Here is a 22,868-nt window from a genome sequence, read left to right as displayed (position 1 = left end):
ATCAGTCACGTATCAGTATTATTCATTATCAGTATCATTAATCATTATCTAAACAAACACGTGTAGTGACGAGCGCGCCACCAGGCGACTGTTGCCGCGGAATCGCGGAAAATGACCGTCGAGTCCGAAGCAAAATTCAGGCTTCAACGGCCATAACAGGTAATGCCACTGTCATAGAACGAAAGATCGTATATTTTTCCGTCGATGGGTGAAATATAAGACGAAACTGTGTCCAATAAAGGTATATTTACGGAAGTTTATTGCTGATAAACGATCAATCCGGAAGCGAAAACGGTGAAACACGCGGCGCCGCCTTTCAACGGCGTTTATACCCAGTAGATGTTTAGCGCATCTGGTACAAGAATCTGGTAGCGTGACATATATATATATACAACAACAACACAACATGCATTTTAAGGCCATGTTCCCTGCTAGAGCGGGGGTTAGCCTTGCGGTCCCCATGACAATCTTCTCCATTTTCCCCTATTTTCTGCATCTCTCCTTGTTAACCCCCTTGCCCGCATTTCTTCTTCCACCATCTTTAGCCAAGTCTTTCTCGGTCTTCCCCGTCCTCTACTTCCTTCTACATTAACTTCCATCACTCTTCTCAACCAGTCACTTTCATCCTTCCTCAATACATGACCAAACCATCTCAACCTGTTCCTCTTCACAGCATCAATCACAGGCAATATTCCCATCATCTTTCGCAATTCATCATTTGTCTTCCTCTCTCTCAACGATACTCCGCTCATCCATCGAACCATTCGCATTTCCACCCTTTCCAGCCTTCGTTGCTGCTCTACGTTCATTACCCATGTCTCGCTCCCATAAATCATAACACTTCTCACACATGCAGCATACACCTTTCCCTTCAGCTTCAGCGACACTCTCCTCCTCATCAGCACGCCACTCAGTTCCCGAAACTTCTTCCATGCACATCTCACTCGAGCAACCGTTGCCGAGTCTGATCCACCTTCTCCATTCAGCATGTCTCCGAGGTAGCAAAATGTTTTCACACCATCCAGCTTCACGCCGTCTCCAAGATCCAACTCAACATTTCCTCCATCTGCAGCTCCCTCTGTGCACACCTTACATTTGAATGTAGCGGCCACACTGGTTAATGACCCTCTCAGACCACTACATTTTTGATGAACCCACTCAGCACACATTGTACATTGAATGGAGTTCACCCCGACACCCTTCCTACACACAGCACACGGCCACTTCCCAGTTCTTTCCACCTCACCACATGCTTTACCACTTGCCATCACCTTTGTCTTTCCGATATTCACCTTCAGACCTTTTGTCTCCATACATTCCTTCCACTTGTTCATCTTTTCCTTCAGTCCATCCATACTTTCCGCAATCAACACCAGATCATCTGCATACAACAACTCCCACGGTAAACCCTCCTTTACGGTCTGAGCCAGCACCTCCATCACAGCTACAAATAGTAGTGGACTTAGTACCGACCCCTGATGCACTCCCACCTTCACCTCAAACTCACCACTGTTCCCGTCCTTCGTCCTTACAGCTGTGCGTGCTCTTTTGTACATTGCCATCACTACTCTGATCAACCATTCCTCCACTCCTAACTTCCTCAATGCCCATGTCAATACTTTGTGTGGAACCCTATCGAATGCTTTCTCCAGATCAACAAACCCAAAAAACAACTTCTTCCTCTTATCCATGTACTTCTCCTGCAACTGCCTCACAATGAAAAGCGCATCTGTCGTTCCTCTTCCTGGCATAAATCCAAACTGCATTTCGTCGATCTTCACTTTCTTCCTTATCCTCCTCTCCAACACCCTTTCCAATACCTTCATTCCATGCTCCAATAACTTTATCGCTCGGTACGAGCCACACTCCAGAGGGTCACCTTTCCCCTTGTATAGAGGGACGAGGGTACTCAGTTCCCAATCCACTGGAATGCGGCCTTCTTTCACCACCAAATTACAGATCTCTGTCATTCTCTTCACACCCCAACTTCCTGCTGCCTTCAACATATCTCCCACAACTCCCGTCGGCCCTCCCGCTTTTCCACTCTTCATTGCTTTTATCGCTTCCTCAACTTCCTTCTCAGTTATCTTCTCTGCCGGTCCTAAAACTGGGTTACTCTCTATGTTGCCATCCCATTCATTCTCTGTATTCAACAGCATTTCCATATATCTTTTCCATCTTCCTTTAATTCCATCTGGGTCGACAACGATTTGTCCCACTTCATCCTTCAAGCAACTCACCCCCATCACATCACACCTCTCTTTCGCTATCTGCTTTGCAATCCTGAATACTGCTTTCTGACCCTCTTCCGAATCCAAGCGTTCTCCGAACATTTTCCTACATGCCTCCTGCGCCTTTGCTACCTCTTTCTTTGCAGCCTTCCTGGCTGCCTTATAACTTTCATGCTCTGCTGTTTCTGCTCCCGTACCCTTCGCCTTCTGCCACTCTTTGAACTTCTTCCTCTTCTCGTCAATCCTCTTTCCAACCTCAACATCCCACCACCATGTTTCCGAGTGCCTCGGTGGTCCTTTTGTCCATCCACATACCTCACCAACGGCTCCCAACAGACTAGCTTTCATTGACATCCAACCACTTTCAAGCTCAACCACATCATCCTCTACCCTACTCAGCCTCTCTTGTAATGCCTCCCTTACTGTCACCTCTTTCAACCTCCACACCTTCATTCTCGGTTGGTACTTCACCCGCCGAGCTCTCCTCGCACCTTTCACCCTTATGTCGCAGACAACCAAGTGGTGCTGTGAAACAGCCTCCTCCCCCGGGATCATCTTTGTGTCCCGGAGGTGCCCCCTATCTCGCCGACGCACCATCAGGTAGTCAACGGTTGTCGTCGACCCACCTGACGTGTATGTAACAAGCTTATTGTCCTCTTTCTGGAACTGAGTATTACAAATCAACAAATCAGCTCCATCAGCAAACTCCAAAATCCTTTCACCTTCTCCATTTCTCACACCATATCCGTAACCCCCATGAACTCCCTCAAAACCATCCATACTCCTTCCCACATGTCCATTCAGGTCTCCTCCCACCACAACAACTTCGTCATCTTTCACGTTTTCCATCAGCTTCTCTATCGCACACCAGAACTTGTCCTTCTCTTCATCGCTTCGACCAACCTTCGGAGCATATCCCGAGATGACGTTCACCAAGAGCTTTCCAATCATCATTTTCACCATCATCAACCTATCACTCACTCTAGTCACACTCACCACACTGTCTACAAACTCCTCAGAAAACAGGACACCAACACCATTCACGCCCTCCGGGCACCCTTGCCACACAAACTTGTATTTCTGTCCCTGCCTACCCTTCACCATTCTCACACCACTTCCCTTCCATCTCGTCTCTTGCACACAACATATGTCCACTCTTCTTCTGACCAATACTTCCACCACTTCTCCTGATCTCCCTGTCATTGTCCCCACATTCCATGTCCCAAACCTCAGAAACCGATCTCCACTTCGGGCTGCACCCTGCCCATATGTACTTGTGATTGTCATGGTTCTCTTTTTTATATATATATATATTTCCATATTTGCATAATCCAACCGTCGACAGAACCCAAGCAGAGCTGATCACCCCGCCCAAAGGACCTAATAAGGAAACAGGCCATGCCCCTGAGGGACTTGATTAGCCCAGAGGTTGTGAGCGGGATGAACTGGGAGGGACGTTCGGGGATTGACTCTCAAGAGGACGAAGAAGAGCGCATCTCTGTCTCTCTCTCTCTTTCGCTGCTGGTTTTTGCATGAAGGAGGAAAGGTGCCATCTTTTTGCGTTTGGTGTGCTGGTGATATTGGTGCGCTTTTGAATGAGCATGGAGCTTTTGCTGCACCAGGAACCTCTCGACAGAGGCGGGCAACATTTGGGCTCACCAAGGAGCTGGTCCGAGTTGAACTTGATGGTGGAGGCAAAAGGGGCCCTTCTTGCCTCTTGCGTCACGCCTGGGTGTCTTCGACGCACTATTTTGGGGCACTCTGGCGTGGGAGACATCGGGCCGAACGCTTCGCATTCCTTCATCCTGCGCACGACAAAAATACTGCCATATTTTGGGCTGCCGCCTCGGAAGTAAAACAGTTTCTGCTATCCGTCATCCAACGGTCTTAATCGCTGGTGACAGGACAATATGCATATATTTTTATTGTATATGAACCTTTATTATGAGAATATGTTGGAAATAGTCACAAATTGGGTCAAAATGTGAAATGGAAAACTCAATGATTATTATTAATGTCCTTTATTAAGCCCAGCCACGACGTGCCAAGTAAATCGATTCCGTGTTCTTTATTCATTTAACATTGAGCTTCAGTGAGTCTGCCATAACATTTTTTTTACCAATTTTACTTTTGTCATCAAATCTTCAACAAACATTTATTATGAGAAAATGGAGAACAAAAATGAATAAAATGTACAATTTTTTAAAACTCGTTTTTGTCAATTTTAGTTCAAGTACAAAGTGGCCACAGATGGTATTGTGCATTTTGAGATGCTTTTTAGTTTATGTTTGGTATACATATTTTCTTGGGTATTTTTTTTGTGGTGGAGATGCGTTCAGGCGAATTGTAGGAGATGAAGGCCTGGGTGCTCTGTGGAACGGTACACTGCCATCATTGCTTCTGGTGTTCAATCCAGCCATTCAGTTTATGGTGTACGAGGGGCTCAAACGGAAGCTTGGTAAAGAAATGGATGAGGTAACGGACTTTTAATATCACTTGTCATTGTTGATTGAAATTCATTTTGGTGAACAGGTAAAATGCATATTTTCAATTCTGAAATGGTGAATTTGTTCAAAGTTTTAACATTCAAAGCAGCTGTCATTAATGTTGCCTGTGTCTGTCATAGTCAGGGCCCTTAGGGATATTTTGGTTCAAATTCTTCCAAAAGCATCAAATTTGGCGCAGATGTTGCCCATGCCATACTCTTTCGATTTTTGACGGGCGCCAAGGGCGGTATGATCCGGGGACCATACCGGTCCATCCCGCCATGTCACCTGACCTATGATGTCATAATTAGGATATGCATCCAATCACATGGCGTACTATAAGTGGTCAAAGTTCAAAATGAATCGATCGAAAAATGAAGGCAGGGATCCATTTTTAAGGTTTTCATAAAATCCAATATGGCCGCCAGGTCACATGACCTATGACGTCATATTTATGACATGTATACAATCATGTATACATGAACCCGGATCATGATCGCACAAAAATTAAACACAAGGATATGGCATACAGTTCATAAAACATCAAAATCCGTACCTTTGTAATTAGACTGATGAACTGCATATGCCTGAAAATTAGGAAATAGACATGTAAATATTTCCTCTAATTGTCAAAAATAAGGTCAGAGTTCGATTACCCAACCCAGAAACATAAAATGGTGAACCTCGCGTAAATCTTGACAAAAAACTCAAAAACCGACATGTTTGACTCAAAAATGACCTTTAAGATGACCTTGAGGGTTGACCTTGACCTCAAATCATCAAAATAACATCATAATTGGATTCCTCGACCTCGAAAACCCCTGAAAAGTGGTATCATACATGATTCCAACCCTTTTGGTTATTTAACTGATTTTCCTCTAATCCGGGTGGCGGCCATTTAGTATTTCGCCAATATGGGGCCCCCGGGGAGGAGGTGGGGGGGGGGGGGGGGGGGGCGTCTTGGCGCCCGTCAAAAATCGAAAGAGTATGGCATGGGCAACATCTGGGCCAAATTTGGTGCTTTTGGAAGAATTTGAACCAAACGGCCCCAAAATATCCCTAAGGGCCCTATCATCTAAAAAAGCTTGGTAGAGTGTTTTATTTATTTAATATTATTATTCTTTTTTTGATATCTCTGAGTGGTTTCTAACCTCATGCGAGCCAGAAAACACTATCTCTCTACTCTCAAGACTGAACTCTAGAACCCGTCTCCCTCCTCCAATTCCTGGTGGCGTCTGGTCAAATCTGTTTCTGGTGTATGTTCCCCCTCCATCCCATCTCTTACCTCAAACAGCTACACAGCTGACACGCATGAGAAAAAGCTGAATGCCTCAACCCTGTGTTTGTCTTAAAATCTTGTATCCCAAACCCATCGCTCTCTGTACCCACCTTACCCAGTCGTACCCAGCCTCTCCTGGATTCTGTGTCCTTCTCTCCTGACAAGGTGGAGAAGTTTCTGTCAAACCTCGACTATGATTCTGCAACTGGACCAGACGGCATCGGCCCACGGGTCCTAAAATCCTGCTCTGCCGCTCTATCACACCCTCTCTCTGTTCTCTTCACCCTCTTTTGCTCAAGGCCATCTGCCATCTGCTTGGAAATCAGCCAACATTACCACTTTACACAAAAAGGTGCAAAAACAGATCCTTGCAACTATAGACCAATCAGCCTGCTCCCAATAATCAGCAAGGTCCTGGAATCCATCATCGTTTCTGATATTAAATCCTTCCTCTTCTCCAATGGCTTGATCTCCGATCATCAATTTGGATTCAGACCAGGCCACTCTACTCTGAACATGCTGCTTCGACTGTCTCAACAATGGATGGAGGTCCTCAATGCCAAACAGGAAATCAGAGCTGTATCCCTTGACATATCTAGTGCCTTCGATACGGTCTGGCACCCTGCCCTGCTCTCCAAACTCTCCTTTTATCGTATCCATGGAAATCTCCACACGTTGCTGGCAGACGTCCTCTCCTGTCGCCATCAAGGAGTGGTTCTAAATGAAATTCTCTCATCTCCCCTTCCTGTCTAGGCTGGAGTTCCTCAAGGCAGTGTTCTGGGCCCCGTGCTTTTTCCAATCTTCATCAATAATCTCTGATAAAATCACAGACTGGTCAAACAAGTGGAACATGTCTTTCAATCCTGACAAATCTCACACTCTCACTATGTCTCTCCGAAAAGACCGTCTGGAAAACCCTTCCATCTACTTTCTCAACAATCCTCTCGAAGAAGTTATGTCACTCAAGTTTATGGGTCTCTCTATCTGCCATTATCTTTCCTGGGAAAACTACATTTCCAAGCTGGCATCCATAGCCAGTCGCTGACTGGGCATCCTCCATCATGCGAAGTCCTTCCTTGGCAGTACTGAGCTTCTCACCACATACAAAGCATTCATCCGCAGCTCAATAGAATACTGCTCTCCCTTCTGGACTGGTGCTCCTGCCTCACACCTAGCTCGGCTTCATGCTGTAGAACAAGGTTTTTAGGAACACTGGTATCTCCCGCAATGAAGCTGATTCTGAGGGCCTTTCACTCTCACCGCAGGCAGGTTGGCTGTCCTGAGGAAGAACTGCTGAAATCTATCGAACCAGGTACTTCCCAACATCTTTGTTCTTTCACATTTCTTTCTACTTTTTCATATTCCTCTTTATTCATTCTAATTCTCGCTTTTTCTTTATTTCTCTCTTTTTTATCTATATGTCTTAGGAGAAGTGAATTCTTGCAGAAAAAATTCTGGAAGGTTCACTTGGCTGCACCTGGATGGGTTTGAGGGTTGTAGAGTAGTGGCTGAAACCCGAATCCTATCCAGGGTTCCTCCTGATGACTCCATCTTTGTTTGCTCTTTATTTCTTCTGGTTCCTTCTGATGACTCCATTGCAGTATATGGTTTTCCGTTTCATTTCTGTCTAATACTGACTCTTCTCCGGCCTTGCACCCCCTGCTCTGTCCCCAAAATATTCTTGCAGGACGCACAAGATCTGTCAGCAATCCTTTTCTGGTGAAACTGCCAAAATCAACTCTTTGCTCACCTTCACGTTCATTCCTATTTTCTCCCGCCTCTGGAACAAACTCCCACACTGTCTTCAATCCCACTCCTCCCTCCAGGTCTTTAAAACATCTGTTCATCACCATCTCATATCATCTACCCAATCAAAAGCCTTGATCTTTTCCACACCGATTAATCCACCTCAAATTCACCTCCTTCAAATTCCCTGTTTTCTTTCCTGAAATCCCATGTAGTGTCCATCTTGTTTTTCCTATGTACCCCACCCCAGCCCTCTCTCTTCCACAGATCTCCTGATGTCCCTCTTCTCTGCTGTTGTTGTGCTTACTTCTCACTTCCCCTCCTGTCTCCCTTCTCCCTTTACTGTATGTTCGATGCGTTGGCTCTTATACGAGCCTCGACCAAGTTTACACAAAAAAACCTCACTTGGAACATAGTTCCGGGGAGATTATGGGATGGAGCGTCGTATCAAAGTCGGTCCATTAGTCAGTAAACACTTGCAACGTCTTCTCCGAAACTGCTGATGGGATTGTGATTAACTTTGCACAAATTATATTCGGTAGGTTGCAACTCAAGTTTGCTCATGGCATTAAAAACATCGGGATCTAAGTGGGTCTACTGGGGGTCAAAGTGGATCCACATTTTACCCCCCAAAATAGGAACCTGTTTTCTTCTGAAACTACACACAATATTTCGATGAAACTTGATCACAACCTTCATCACCTATGATGTACCAACGTTTGTTCACGACATATATAAAAATCGGGGTCCAAGGAGGTCTGCGAGGGGTGGGGTGGGGTTTCCCCCCAAAATAGGTATTGTCACATCCGTAGCCGATGAACACCATTCTTGGACGGATAGCTGGACGGTTTTTAATTTCCGAGGCGAACGGCCAAATTATTGGCGGTTATTTTTATGGTGCACGTGGGATGGATGGTGGCGAGGTGCTTACCTGAACAAGAAGCATATGGTTTGACTCCTGAAACCCACGAACAATGAAACACAACACAACAAATAAAAGATGCCACAATAATGATTTAATGAAAGTAAAGCAATGAATAAAAAATGAACGGTGAGGTAAATCTAATTCCCTACGGTGAGAATCCTCCACGTAGACTCAAATACATGCACAAAGGGAACAAATAAAATAAAAGCAAATCTATTTAGCCGATCGGCACTCAGCTTTGGCATCCCAACGAACGAAATCGTTTGGTGCAGTCGGCAGTGGTGGTCAAGTCCATCGCTTCCAGCGCCTGAGCGCCCAATATGGCGCCAAGGCGATGGCGACGCGCACGGAGCTGTCAAGCGAGCTGTGAAGACGACCCACTTTTTGCTTTCTCTCCGTCCGATCCGCCAAGAGCCCCGCAAACCGCCGCCTTATTGCTCCTATTTGACGGCCGCAACAACCTCCTCCTTTAAAGCGCCAAAAGTCCACATAACACAAGAGCAATATCGCGCCTGTCCTGCTCATGCAAGAACCAGCCGAGAGAGAGAGAGAATCAGATTCTTCTTCTTCCTTCCTCTCGAACCTTCTCGATGACGTCACTCTTGCCAATCTCGAGCCCTATTGAATCACCCCGTGTCTCCACGACCAATGACGAAGCTCGGGGGGGGGGGGGGGGGGGGGGGGGGAGGGGTGGCCTGTCGGTTGCGATCTTTTGGAGGCTGGGTTTAGTTTGAGAGGCTGTTTGCTTGGTGTGAGAGTCATTAAGGCGTGGCTTACTTGCCGATCGGCAATGTACAGACATTGTCAACAGTTCGGGTGTTTTAATGTTGGTTAATGAAAGTTTTGCATGGCCGGCCTTGTTGTAATTGTAAAAAAAACTGTAGGGAAAAACCACCGAGGGCAATCACATACTGGGGGAAAACTAATCTTAACCCCTATCTAATTACCATAGCTTCACCCCTCGTGTGAAGACACGTAAACAACTTAAGCTCCAGTTTCCCTACTTAATACATAGAGATGTCTCCTACTCGTCCACGGTCCATGCTAATACTACACAATCCTATCTTTACTCGGGTATTTCATCATCTACCCCCACAAACGTAAAAGTATTTTTTCTGTTTGTTTGTTTAAAGTCTTATGATTACGTTAGTATGACTTACATGCTGCCCTTTCTTCTAGCAACCATTGAAATTGATTTAAAATACCGTGATACTGTTTATAATACCTTTAGTCAGTGTAGTGTACTGCTTTATTCTACCAGGTGAGCGCCCAGGGGTATTGCCCCTATTTTTGAAATCCAGTTTTGGAGATTTTTGTTCTGCAGTAATCCAAGGCTCAGGTGGAAAATTGTGCATGGATTCCAATTTGCTCAGGGTCATTTCTTTACAATTAAAAACCTAAACAAAGCATGTGGGATTTAGACTTGGTATCCCTGCATTTCAGCTTGGTGCTCAGATGGGAATGCCAGACAGGATAACCCAGTTGGTCTGTGTTCAGCTGGTTTGCTTTCGGCATTTGAACAGGAATAAATCCCTTGGAAGGAAATATAACTAATTGATCATTAAAGTGGATAAACAGTCGTGGCCAAAAATATTGGCACTCTTGCACTTTTATCAAATAATGCACCATTTTCTCTAAAAAATAAGTTGAAATTGACAAAAGTATTTTGTCTCCACAATTCTTTATTTCACTGTTAATATTACAGAACCTTTGTTTTTGATTCAGAACTTAATATATGCTTTTAAATCAGAAAATAATTAGAAATGGCATTGACAAAATAATTGACACCCCAAACTTAATATTTGGTAGCACAGCCTATGGACAAAATAACTGCAGTCAAGCACTTCCTATAGCCATGAATGAGCTTCCTACACCTCTCTACTGGCAGTTTGACCCACTCTTCTTGTGCAAACTGCTTCAGTTCTCCCAGATTTGAAGGGTACCTTCTCCCAACTGCTGTTTTCAGATTTCCCCACAGGTGTTCAATGGGATTTAGATCTGCACTCATTGCTGGGCACTTCAGAACAGTCCAGCGTTTTGTCTTGAACCATTCCTGGGTGCTTTTTGAAGTGGGTTTGGGGTCATTGTCCTGCTGCAAGATCCATGACCTTCGACGGAGACCCAGCTTTCTGACACTAGGTTGAACATTGTGCTCCAAAATGCCTTGGTAATCTCCTGATTTCATGATTCCATGCACATATCTAAGGTACTCAGTGCCGGAGGCAGCACAGCAACCCCAAAACATCACTGAACCTCCTCCACGTTTGACTGTGGGGAAGGTGTTCTTTTCTTTGAAGGCTTAATTTTGTTTTCTGTAAACATAGAGACGATGTGCTTTACCAAACAGCTCTAATTTGGTCTCATGTGTGCACAGGACTTTCTTCCAGAAGGATTTTGGCTTGTTCAGGTGTGTTTTAGCAAACGCCAGTCGGGCTTTCTCAGCAGTGGGGTCCTCCTGGGTGTCCTACCATATAATCCCCTTACATTGAGTTGGCGACGGATGGTGCGAGTTGAAACTGCCGTACCTTGTGTCTGAAGGTCAGCTTGAATCTGTTTGGCAGTTGATCTAGGTGCTTTATCGACTATTCAAACAATCCTTCATTGCAATCTTTGATCAAGTTTTCTCTTGCTACCACATCCTGGGAGGTTGGCTACAGTGCCATGGGCCTTAAACCTCCTGATAACATTGTGTATGGTGGACACAGGAACATGAAGGTCTCTGGAGATGGACCTGTAGCCTTGAGATTGTCAATGCTTGGCTACAATCTTGTGTCTGACCTCCTCAGACAATTCTCTGGTTTTCTTTCTTTTCTCCATGCTCATTGCGGTACACACAGTGACACAAAACAGCAGAATGACTCCTTTTCTCTATTCAAACTGGTTGAATGAGTGATTTTTATATTGCAGGCACCTGCAACTCACCACTCACCACAGGTGAGTTCAATTCCAAAGTAAAGGAGAATCACCTGCTTGAAATCGAATTATTTCGAACAACTTCTAAAAGGTGCCAATAATATTGTCCGGGCCATTTTAGGATTTCTGTGTGGAATAAGCTAAGATTTATTAATTATTTCAGCTTTTTTTGTTTTGTTCCACTGCAAACCAAAGATATACAAATGTGGATACCAAAACTTTTTTTTTAATTCAACAATTTTCTGGAAGAAATGGTGCATTATTTGAAAAAAGTGCAAGGATGCCAATATTTTTGGCCACGACTGTATAAATGTAGATAAATGAGTTTTAAAAAAAAAGGAGGGGCAGGTATTGTCTGTTTGTGCTGCAATTGAAATAAATATATAAATACGAGTTCTCTTCCAAGTAACTTCAATGCAGGAGTCCTTTCGGCTCATCAAAGCCTGTGCTGATATTGCCAACTCGTGATTGATTGGCTGTGTTATATCCTCAAAATGCTGAGCGTCAAGCAAGGAAGCAGCACGTACAATTTTAACGTCTTTGGGATAACTCGACCATGGTTTAAACCGCCGACTTCCCAGACTCAGAGCGGTTGCTCTATCCATTACACCACCAAGCCGGTAAACTATAAACTGTCATTCTTGTGTTTCACAGGCGGGGTGATTCATCTATCAATGATGCTGTCATCATCAATGCTGCCCCTTGGAGGGACATTAAACGGGCGTCCCTTCTGCCAGCATCCTTGTTTGATGTCAAAGATCCCATGGCGTCCTTTCCGAAAATTAGGCAGGCTATTGTCGGCACCATGGCCAAATGCCAAATTCCTGCCCTAACAAGCAGAGGACATTGCATCGGCAGCACAGCTGCATCCTCAGCTAATAATGCTACCCCACATACTTGTGCTGCCTACAAATGAAGAAGATTTAATTATAAGGGTAACAGAGGTTTTCTGTGATTAATTGGTGGTGTGATCACTTTGCTTTGTTGATGGCAACCTGATCTCATTGTAAAGCATGCATGTAGTCTTTTGCTGCAGATTATTTGGATTAATCCCCCATTCTCAGGTATAACTTGGTGTTGGCTTAGCGGTTAGGGTGCCGGCTTGGGATCCTAGGATCCTGGGTTCGAATCCTGGTCGATCGCTGAATTAACGCCAGGGGGGTTGACTCAGCGTGTCATCCTTCCGAGGTTGGCAAATTGAGTACCGGCTTGCTGGGATGAATGATCCCGGTGTGTACCCCGGTTTAGAATAGGTACACCGTATCCCTGCACATCGTAAGAGGCGACCAAGGGTTGGCGTCAGGAAGGGCATTCGGCCATAAAAACATTGCCTCAAATAGGGAACCATGATTGTCATGGGACTCGCAAGGCTAACCCCCGCTCTAGCGGGGAAAATGGCCTTAAAACGATCATTCATTCATTCATTCTCAGGTATAACTGATACTCAGTGATTGCTACATGCCTGCCTGCACTCCTTGTCAAACTGAGTCTGGTCTCCTGATCTGATGCTATTAGATTACTGAGGTATGCAGGTATGCATATTTGCTGGTGATGTTGGTGCACAGCCCCTCATCAATGCCCACTTATGGGCTGTCAGATTTGTCCTTTGTATATCCCACTTATCACGATGGTATCATGGAGACGAGAATGTCTTCCCAAAAGAACATGTGGTGGTCGCACGTTCCGATACTGTCGTGGATAGAACATTCTGTGCCAGGCAAGTGAGTAAGTGAGAAGTCAAACAGGTTATGTTTTTGTGTTTGTTATTTTCGTACCTGACAGGGCTGCATTGTTGTTCACATCAAATAAGGAAAATTGTGGGAATGCTTCCATCTGCCTAACGTTGTCAAATGGTTTTGATAACAATGATTTGTAAAAGTGTTTGAATTGGTAAATAATGACACATTTAAACTTGTATATATGATGTTGGGGAGAGGGGTCTGAGAAGAGGAGCAGGGGGAGACCAATTAATACATCTTCTTCACTCATTGTTGATGTGGAGAAGAAACTGCCAGGGAAAGTTCTGAATGTAGAGCAAATGGGGAAAAAACGTATGCAAGTTCTAGTATGGAATATGTCGGCAGTCTTTTATGCCTCCGCCGACGAAGTCGCCGGAAGCATTATGTTTTCGGGTTTTTCTTCCGCGATCGGTTTTCGTTACAACGATAACTTAAGAACGGCTGAGGGGATCTAAGTCAAACTTGTTACAAGTATGTATAGTGATGTAAAGATGAACTGATTAGATTATGGGGTCAGGAGGTCTAAGGTCCCATTACGTGAAAATTATATTATTGCGCTAACTTGTGAACCAGTGATGGGATTTTTCTTTCTCATTGTGCGTGATGAAAGAGGTTCACTGCCCAGATGCCCTGGAAATGTGAGTACAACTTGGTCCTGTCCCAATTTACCCGAGGGTGGAAAGGTCCAACACTCGCCACTTTGAGGTGGTGGTTTGAAGGATTTTGTCCAATTCCAGACTTGTTTATCGATCTCTGGTGCTGACCCATAAGACAGTGCTTGGATCGAGATTTGACATTTATACATTGGGTCTAATGGCTGTTACTTGTTTTGTGGTTTTACCCACATATATTCCATCACTATTTCTTCTTCCAAATGTAACATTGAATCAACAATTGTTTTTCTTTCGTTTCAGTTCACTTCGGTGGATATTTTGATAATCGGAGCATTGGCTAAAGCTGTGGCCACAACCACTACTTACCCACTACAAACGGTGCAGTCCACACTTCGTGTATGTGCTTCCATTTTAAACAACATACATTCTTTGCGACATCTTGGTGCATATAATAACCATCCTGATTATAGCTAGATGGGCTAGGGAAAGGGACAAGAACACTTATTTTGATTTAAAGGTGAAATATTACTAATTCTACGAACCTGATATTTTTTTCCCATTTCTTTCTCAGTATGGGCAGCATGGAACCGACAGGAAGAGAGGAGTGATGAGAAGCTTAAAACAAATGGTTTCACTACTTGCGCAGAGAGTACAGTAAGTAATTTTGTGGTACTTGTAAGACAATGGAATTGTGTGGCTTTTGTAAACGAATTGCACCTTTCATGTGGAACTACTTAATTCATCTGTTGGAAACTGTATCTATGTACAGTAGACTTTTTATGCCTCCGCCAACGAAGTCGCTGGAGGCATTATGTTTTCAGGTTCGTCCGGCTGTCTGTCCATCCGTCCGTCCATTCCGCCGTCCGTGATAGGCTTTCTTTACCGCCATAGCTTGACAAAGGCCGAACGGATCTTAGTCAAACTTGGTACAGGTATGTACAATGAGGTAAAGATGAAACCGATTAGATTTTGGGATCACAAGGTCAAAGGCCAAAGGTCAGAGGTCATGTTAAGTAAAAAATTATGTTGCCACACCAACTCATGAACCAGTGATGGGATTTTGAACAAACTTTGTGTAAGTATATATGATGCAAAGATGAACTGATTGGATTATGGCATCAACAGATCAATGGTCAGAAGTCATGTCAAGTAAAAATGTGATAAATTGAGAACAGCTAATTTGATTTAAATCAAACTTGGTACAAATATTATGATGATGTAATAATGTGGGCGGAGGCATATCGGTCGACGTCGTGACATCGAAGATTGTCGTTCTAGTTTCACTTATCTAAGGCTCATAATGGAGCTATCACACGTACTCTACCCACGCTACCTAATACTTTAAAGATGTTGTTTTCGTCAAGTGATTCGATTACAAAGCGGACTCAGACGGGCTTTTAATTTTGAGGTGCTTTCTCGTTAACTTTTGTTGTTACCTCCGCCACCAAAGGTGGATGGAGGTTATGTTTTCACCCCTGTCTGTCTGTTTGTCTGTCTGTGAAAAAAATATCTCAAAAAGTTGTGGATGGATTCGGATGAAATTTGGCAGAGAGATAGTGTGTGTGACACAGACGAAATGATTAGATTTTGGTGAAGATCCGGATTCGGATCTGGCTAGTAGAATTTTTGAGTTTCTTCACCATTGGGAGATATGGCCAAAAACGATACATAGCAGGATATCTCAAAAAGATATGGATGGATTTGGATGAAACCTGGTTGAGAGGTTGTGTGTGTGACAAGGACTAATCGATTCGATTTTGGTGAAGATCTGAACATGGATTTGGATACGAGAATCATTTAATTTTTCAAGTGATTCTTCACCATTGAGGGATTGGGAGAAAAACGATATATAACATGATATTTAAATAAGCGATGGGCGACTTATGACAAAACGAGGTGAATGAGTTGGTTAGGTGACAAGAACAAGCTGGTTAGATGTTGGTTCAGGTCCGAATCCAGATCCGGCCTATCATTGGGATACAAAACAAACTGTTTAGCCTGGTGGAGGTACAAAAATTCAGGGATTCGAGTACAAAGCAGACACAGACGGACTTTTCATTTTGAGGTGCTTTCTCATTGACTTTTGTTGTTGTTGGTGTTGTTTTTGTTCCCAACAGCCATATGGGGCCTGGAGCACTTTACCGAGGCCTGGAGGCTAAGTTGCTACAGACTGTTCTCACTGCAACCCTCATGTTTCTCTTGTATGAGAAAATAACAGCTTTTACTTTCCGCATCATGGACACTGCCTGTCGGTCACACCGCAAGTAATGCATACTCTTAGAGGGTTGGGAAAAAGATGCCATGGAATGGATGTGTGGGAACAAAACTCTCAAAGGATTTTGTTGTACTCTTATGAAAGCCTGGCATGTTTTTTAAGCAGGGAAATTTTTTTCCCATCATGCTGAAGGGGGTTCTTTGTCATACTGAGGATTGAATGATACTCATTTCATAGTATAATTCAGTCTGAGAGACTTCTCCCCCGATGCATCACTGACAAATTAAATTTATTTTTTGTGATTAGTTTCTAAATATTGTCCACTATAAAATGTTAAACGCTAATAATTATGCAATGATCGTTTTATTCTTTGTTGTTTAATATAATGAATGGCAATTGAGATTCCACCTGTTTTTTGCCTTTTTGATAGAACATCCAAATAAAAGACGTGATTAAAGATATGGCTCTGCTTGTACCCATGAATGAATAGTGTTCCGGCAGTCATTTCCATTGAGTGTTAAAAAGTGTGTCACCTGACTGGTTCATAGATCACCTGTTTATCTTTATTATTTTAATACCAAAGCCTGAGTTGTTGATTCGTATGCAGGTTGCATCATTTTCTGGAAGCGTGGCAGTGCCCCTGTTACCCGTAAGTTGGTACAAATTTTGCCGACCTCGAAAGGATGACAGGCTGTGGAGAAGTGAAAGGATGACCCGACGTGGAGATCGGTTTCTGAGGTTTGGGACGTGGAATGTAGGGACAATGACAGGGAGATCAGGAGAAGTGGTGGAAGTATTGGTCAGAAGAAGAGTGGACATATGTTGTGTGCAGGAGACGAGATGGAAGGGAAGTGGTGTGAGAATGGTGAAGGGTAGGCAGGGACAGAAATACAAGTTTGTGTGGCAAGGGTGCCCAGAAGGCGTGAATGGTGTTGGTGTCCTGTTTTCTGAGGAGTTTGTAGACAGTGTGGTGAGTGTGATGAGAGTGAATGAAAGGTTGATGATGGTGAAAATGATGATTGGAAAGCTCTTGGTGAACGTCATCTCCGCAGGTATCTCCGCAGGTTGGTCGGAGCGATGAAGAGAAGGACAAGTTCTGGTGTGCGATAGAGAAGCTGATGGAAAACGTGAAAGATAAGGAAGTTGTTGTGGTAGGAGGAGACCTAAATGGACATGTGGGAAGGAGTATGGACGGTTTTGAGGGAGTTCATGGGGGTTACGGATATGGTGTGAGAAATGGAGAAGGTGAAAGGATTTTGGAGTTTGCTGATGGAGCTGATTTGTTGATTTGTAATACTCAGTTCCAGAAAGAGGATAATAAGCTTGTTTCATACACGTCAGGTGGGTCGACGACAACCGTTGACTACCTGATGGTGCGTAGGCGAGATAGGGGGTACCTCCGGGACACAAAGGTGATCCCGGGGGAGGAGGCTGTTTCACAGCACCACTTGGTTGTCTGCGACATAAGGTTGAAAGGTGCGAGGAGAGCTCGGCGGGTGAAGTACCAACCGAGAATGAAGGTGTGGAGGTTGAAAGAGGTGACAGTGAGGGAGGCATTAAAAGAGAGGCTGAGTATGGCAGAGGATGATGTGGTTGAGCTTGAAAGTGGTTGGATGTCAATGAAAGAAAGTCTGTTGGGAACCGTTGGTGAGGTATGTGGATGGACAAAAGGACCACCGAGGCACTGGGAAACATGGTGGTGGGATGATGAAGTTGGAAAGAAGATTGACGAGAAGAGGAAGAAGTTCAAGGAGTGGCAGAAGGCGAAGGGTACGGGGGCAGAAAAGGAAGAGCATGAAAGTTATAAGGCAGCCAAGAAGGCTGCAAAGAAAGAGGTAGCAAAGGCGCAGGAGGCATGTCGGAAAATGTTCGGAGAACGCTTGGATTTGGAAGAGGGTCAGAGAGCGGTATTCACGATGGCAAAGCAGATAGCGTAAGAGAGGTGTGATGTGATGGGGGTGAGTTGCTTGAAGGATGAAGTGGGACAAATCATTGTGGACCCAGATGGAATTAAAGGAAGATGGAAGAGATATATGGAAATACTGTTGAATGCAGAGAATGAATGGGATGGCAACATAGAGAGTAACCTAGTTTTAGGACCGGCAGAGAAGATAACCGAGAAGGAAGTTGAGGAAGCGATTAAAGCAATGAAGAGTAGAAAAGCGGGAAGGCCGACGGGAGTTGTGGGAGATATGTTGAAGGCAGCGGGAAATTGGGGTGTGAAGAGAATGACAGAGATCTGCAATCTGGTGGTGAAAGAAGGCCGCATTCCAGTGGATTGGGAACTGAGTACCCTCGTCCCTCTATACAAGGGGAAAGGTGACCCTCTGGACTGTGGCTCGTATCGAGCGATAAAGTTATTGGAGCATGGAATGAAGGTATTGGAAAGGGTGTTGGGGAGGAGGATAAGGAAGAAAGTGAAGATTGACGAAATGCAGTTTGGATTCATGCCAGGAAGAGGAACGACAGACGCGCTTTTTATTGTGAGGCAGTTGCAGGAGAAGTACATGGAGAAGAGGAAGAAGTTGTTTCTTGGGTTTGTTGATCTGGAGAAAGCATTCGATAGGGTTCCACGTTAAGTAGTGACATGGGCATTGAGGAAGTTAGGAGTGGAGGAATGGTTGATCAGAGTAGTGATGGCAATGTACAAAAGAGCGTGCAAAGCTGTAAGGACGAAGGACGGGAACAGTGGTGAGTTTGAGGTGAAGGTGGGAGTGCATCAGGGGTCGGTACTAAGTCCACTACTATTTGTAGCTGTGATGGAGGTGCTGGCTCGGAACGTAAAGGAGGGTTTACCGTGGGAGTTGTTGTATGCAGATGATCTGGTGTTGATTGCAGAAAGTATGGATGGACTGAAGGAGAAGATGAACAAGTGGAAGGAATGTATGGAGACGAAAGGTCTGAAGGTGAATATCGGAAAAACAAAGGTGATGGCAAGTGGTAAAGCATGTGGTGAGGTGGAAAGAACTGGGAAGTGGCCATGTGCTATGTGCAGGAAGGGTGTCGGAGTGAACTCAATTCAATGTGCGCTGAGTGGGTTCATCAAAAATATAGTGGTCTGAGAGGGTCATTAACCATTGTGGCAGCTACATTCAAGTGTAAGGTGTGCACAGAGGGAGCTGCAGATGGAGGAAATGTTGAGTTGGATCTTGGAGACGGCGTGAAAACATTTTGTTACCTAGGAGACATGCTGAATGGAGAAGGTGGATCAGACACGGCAACGGTTGCTGGAATGAGATGTGCATGGAAGAAGTTTCGGGAACTGAGTGGCGTGCTGACGAGGAGGGGATTGTCGTTGAAGCTGAAGGGAAAGGTGTATGCTGCATGTGTGAGAAGTGTTATGATTTATGGGAGCGAGACATGGGTAATGAATGTAGAGCAGCAACGAAGGCTGGAAAGGGTGGAAATGCGAATGGTTCGGTGGATGTGTGGAGTATCGTTGAGAGAGAGGAAGCCAAATGATGAATTGCGAAAGATGATGGGAATAGAGCCTGTGATGGATGCTGTGAAGAGAAACAGTTTGAGATGGTTTGGTCATGTGTTGAGGAAGGATGGAAGTGACTGGTTGAGAAGAGTGATGGAAATGAATGTGGACGGAAGTAGAGGACGGGGAAGACCGAGAAAGACTTGGGTAAAGATGGTCGAAGAAGAAATGCGGGCCAGGGGCTTAAGGGGAGATGCAGAAAATAGGGCAAAATGGAGAACATTGTCATGGGGACCGCAAGGCTAACCCCCGCTCTTGCAGGGAAAATGGCCTTTTAAAATGCCTGTTGTTGTTTGTTGTTGAAAGGATGACAGGCTGAGTCAACCCACCTGGTGTTATTTCAACAGCACGACAGGGGCTTAAACTCATGGCCTTAAGATCTTAAGCCTACCACCTTGACCGTTAAGCCAACACCAGGCTACAAAAGCCTACGTGATTGTGTACAACTTGAGAGTTTATAAAACACGTTGTTCTGGTCTATAGATAAATTTTAATTAAACAATAATTTTATAAAGGTCGTCAAAAATAATCCGGAAGTTTAGTGCTACTGAAGCAGTCTTATACACCACCCTTATACACTGTAATAACATGATGTTGAGTCAGTTTAGGAGATGGAGGCTTTATTGATCACCATACAATGCAGCGTCAATCGGCATCGTACATAGCCATATAGGCAGCCTCTTCTTCACCCGATACTGTACCCTCTCACATGCCACATCATCTCATATATTGATTTCTAGCATGGTTCTTGAAAGTATTATGAGGTGATTTGTGTTAGTGTTTTATATAATTTAATTTAAATAAAGGTTTGGAGAGGTTTAAAAGCGTCTAAATAAATTAATGTCGGATTTTACCGGTTTAACCCAGTGTCTATTACATCACCCTATATAACACGTTACATTAGTTATTCATGTTGTTTGTGTCCTTATAGGCCATCGTGCATCGAGTGAATATTTGTGCTTATTTTTCGATTTTTGTGCAATGAGGTTTTCTTTTCTTGAGAAAAGGACATTCCTTAGCCATGTCATGAAGCTGCTGGAGAGGGTTCTGGACCGGAGGATAAGGAAGATTGATATATAAGAAGATAAGAAGTGTGGAGAAGGAGATTGGAGAAGGAGATTGGCTCCTCACCACATACAAGGCTTTCATCCGCAGCTAAATTGAATACTGTTCCCCCCTCTGGGCCGGTGTTCCTGCCTCACACCTAGCTCGGCTTCACGCTGTTGAAAGCAAAGCTTTCAGAATCATTGGAATCTCCCGCGATGTAGCTAACTCCGAGGGCCTTTCACTCACTCACCGCAGGCAGGTTGGTGGTCTTTCTGTCTTCTACCGACTCCTCTCCGGCCTTGCTCCCCCAGCTCTCTCTGTGCTCTGTCCCCCAAATATTCCTACAGGTCGCACAAGATCTGCCTGCAACCCTCTTATGGTGAAACTGCCAAAATCAAGACTCTGCTCACCTTCACTCTTTCATTCCTCTTTTCTCCCGCCTCTGGAACAAACTCCCTCACTCCCTTCAATCCCACTCCTCCCTCCAGATCTTTAAAACAGCTGTTCACCACCATCTCTTATCTTCCCCCATCCAAAACCTTGATCTTTTCTACCCCCGCTAATTCACCCCAGATACACTTTTTTGAAATTCCAACTTCTTTCCTGGAAGTCCTTGCAGTGTCCATATGTTTTATACTTCTCCCACCTCCCCCCGAGCCCTCTCCCTCCCACATTTCTCCCGATGTCCCTGCTCTCAAATGTTGTGCTTGTGTCCTTCCCCCTCTCTCCCCATCTTGTCTACCGCTCCCCTTCTTTTGTGTTTTATGTGTCGGTTTGACTTTTTGTGTGATTAATGCTCGCTCTTTCAGGAGCCTCGATCTTGTTTACAAAAACAAAACAAAAGAGCAGCAGGGGTTTAAAAAGTGTAGGGTAATGACAGATGGGATGTTCGCACTGAGACAGCTGTTGGAGAAGAGATGTTGTGGAGGTGCAAGGGGAAATGGCATTGGGATTTGTAGATCTGGAGAAGGCCTATGACACTGTCCTGAGAGAGATGGTGATGGTGACACTCAGGTGGATGGGAGAGCAGGACGCAGAAGTTAGGTTGGTGGATGTACAAGGGATTGAAAGGAAGAGTTTTGGTTGGTCCCGGGATATCAGAGGAGTTCAGTGTGAACATCGGTTTGAGACAGGGAAGTGCTCTCAGTCCACTCCTGTTTATCATGGTGATGGAGCTAGTATGCATGAAAGGTATGCTGGGGTGGATATTGTATGCGGACGATCTGGCTGTTGTGGTGGAGAGTGAGTGGGAGTTTTCTCGTTTTATTTTTCAATTTGCTCAAAGCCACGTGGTCACTGTGTGGTGAGTGTACGGAGCCGCCATCCCACACTCATCCACAGGTTCTTGACCACCAAACCACTGAAATGTGCAAAACAATCGATAATATCGTCCTGCCTCCCTGATTGTTGTGCATGCTCACCAGTTCCTCGTCCTGCCCCCATTTGGTCATGCCTGCTCCTCATCCTGCCTCCCTGTTTCTCTGGGTGTTTTTTGTGGAAGTGCTGAGTGATTTTAATGGGAGAACAGTGATTATTTTTTTAATGAAAAGTGCGTCATTTTTTATTTTGTGATTTTTTGTGAAAAGCATTCACTTGTTGTAAGCTGAAGAAGCTCAACTTTAAGGTATTAAGGGGAGCATCACATAAGGAAGGTGAAGGGAGAGTGTGGGGGGAGGAAGAGAAGAGGAAGGGAGGGAGGTAGTGAGTGGGGTGGAGGGAGGAAGAGAAGGAGGAATTGAGTGGTGTGGAGGTGGGGATGAAGGAGAGGAGGTGTGGTGCCTTGAGGGTGAGGGATAGGAGTCGGGAGGGAGGAGGGGAGCGAGTGGAGAATGAGCGGTGTGTGCGTACACACGGAATTATAACAGCCTAGGGTAGGAGGTCCAGCAGGTCAGCCAGGGCAGCACTGCTGATTGATGACCTGAGTGTCCCAAATTAATCAAGATCGTACCAGCTCTGCCAAGCGGTTCAGAAGTGAGGTTCGGCTAGGTAGTTTGAATGTGGGATCAATTGGGGGTGGGGGAAGGAGGGGTTGAGGTGGTGAAGATGATGCAGGAAAGGAGGTTGGAAGTGTGTGTGTGTGTGCGCGCGTGGGCGTAGGAGACCAGATGGACAGATGGAAGGGAGACAAAGCGAGAGGGTTGGTAGGAGGATTCAAACTGTTGCATGTGGGTGGGGATGGAAGGAGTAAT

The 22,868-nt window shown here is 44.8% G+C and overlaps 1 protein-coding gene across 1 annotated transcript in view; it reads left to right on the top strand.

Annotated features, from left to right (window-relative positions):
* Positions 1 to 16,605, top strand: part of SLC25A17 (solute carrier family 25 member 17) — a 33,960-nt gene extending 17,355 nt beyond the window's left edge. Inside the window, exons 6-9 of the mRNA XM_078786021.1 lie at positions 4,561 to 4,706; positions 14,234 to 14,329; positions 14,505 to 14,587; positions 16,051 to 16,605. Of these exons, the coding sequence (XP_078642147.1) occupies positions 4,561 to 4,706; positions 14,234 to 14,329; positions 14,505 to 14,587; positions 16,051 to 16,201 (476 nt within the window). The 3' untranslated portion in view covers positions 16,202 to 16,605. The remainder of the gene's footprint in view (positions 1 to 4,560; positions 4,707 to 14,233; positions 14,330 to 14,504; positions 14,588 to 16,050) is intronic.
* The last annotated feature ends 6,263 nt before the right edge of the window (positions 16,606 to 22,868 follow it).

This window comes from Myxine glutinosa, chromosome 10 (assembly GCF_964187855.1).
Source record: "Myxine glutinosa chromosome 10, kmMyxGlut1.1, whole genome shotgun sequence".
Taxonomy (NCBI): Eukaryota; Metazoa; Chordata; class Myxini; order Myxiniformes; family Myxinidae; genus Myxine; species Myxine glutinosa.
Note: the sequence above shows the minus strand (reverse complement) of the source record. Positions and strands in the feature narration are given on the sequence as shown.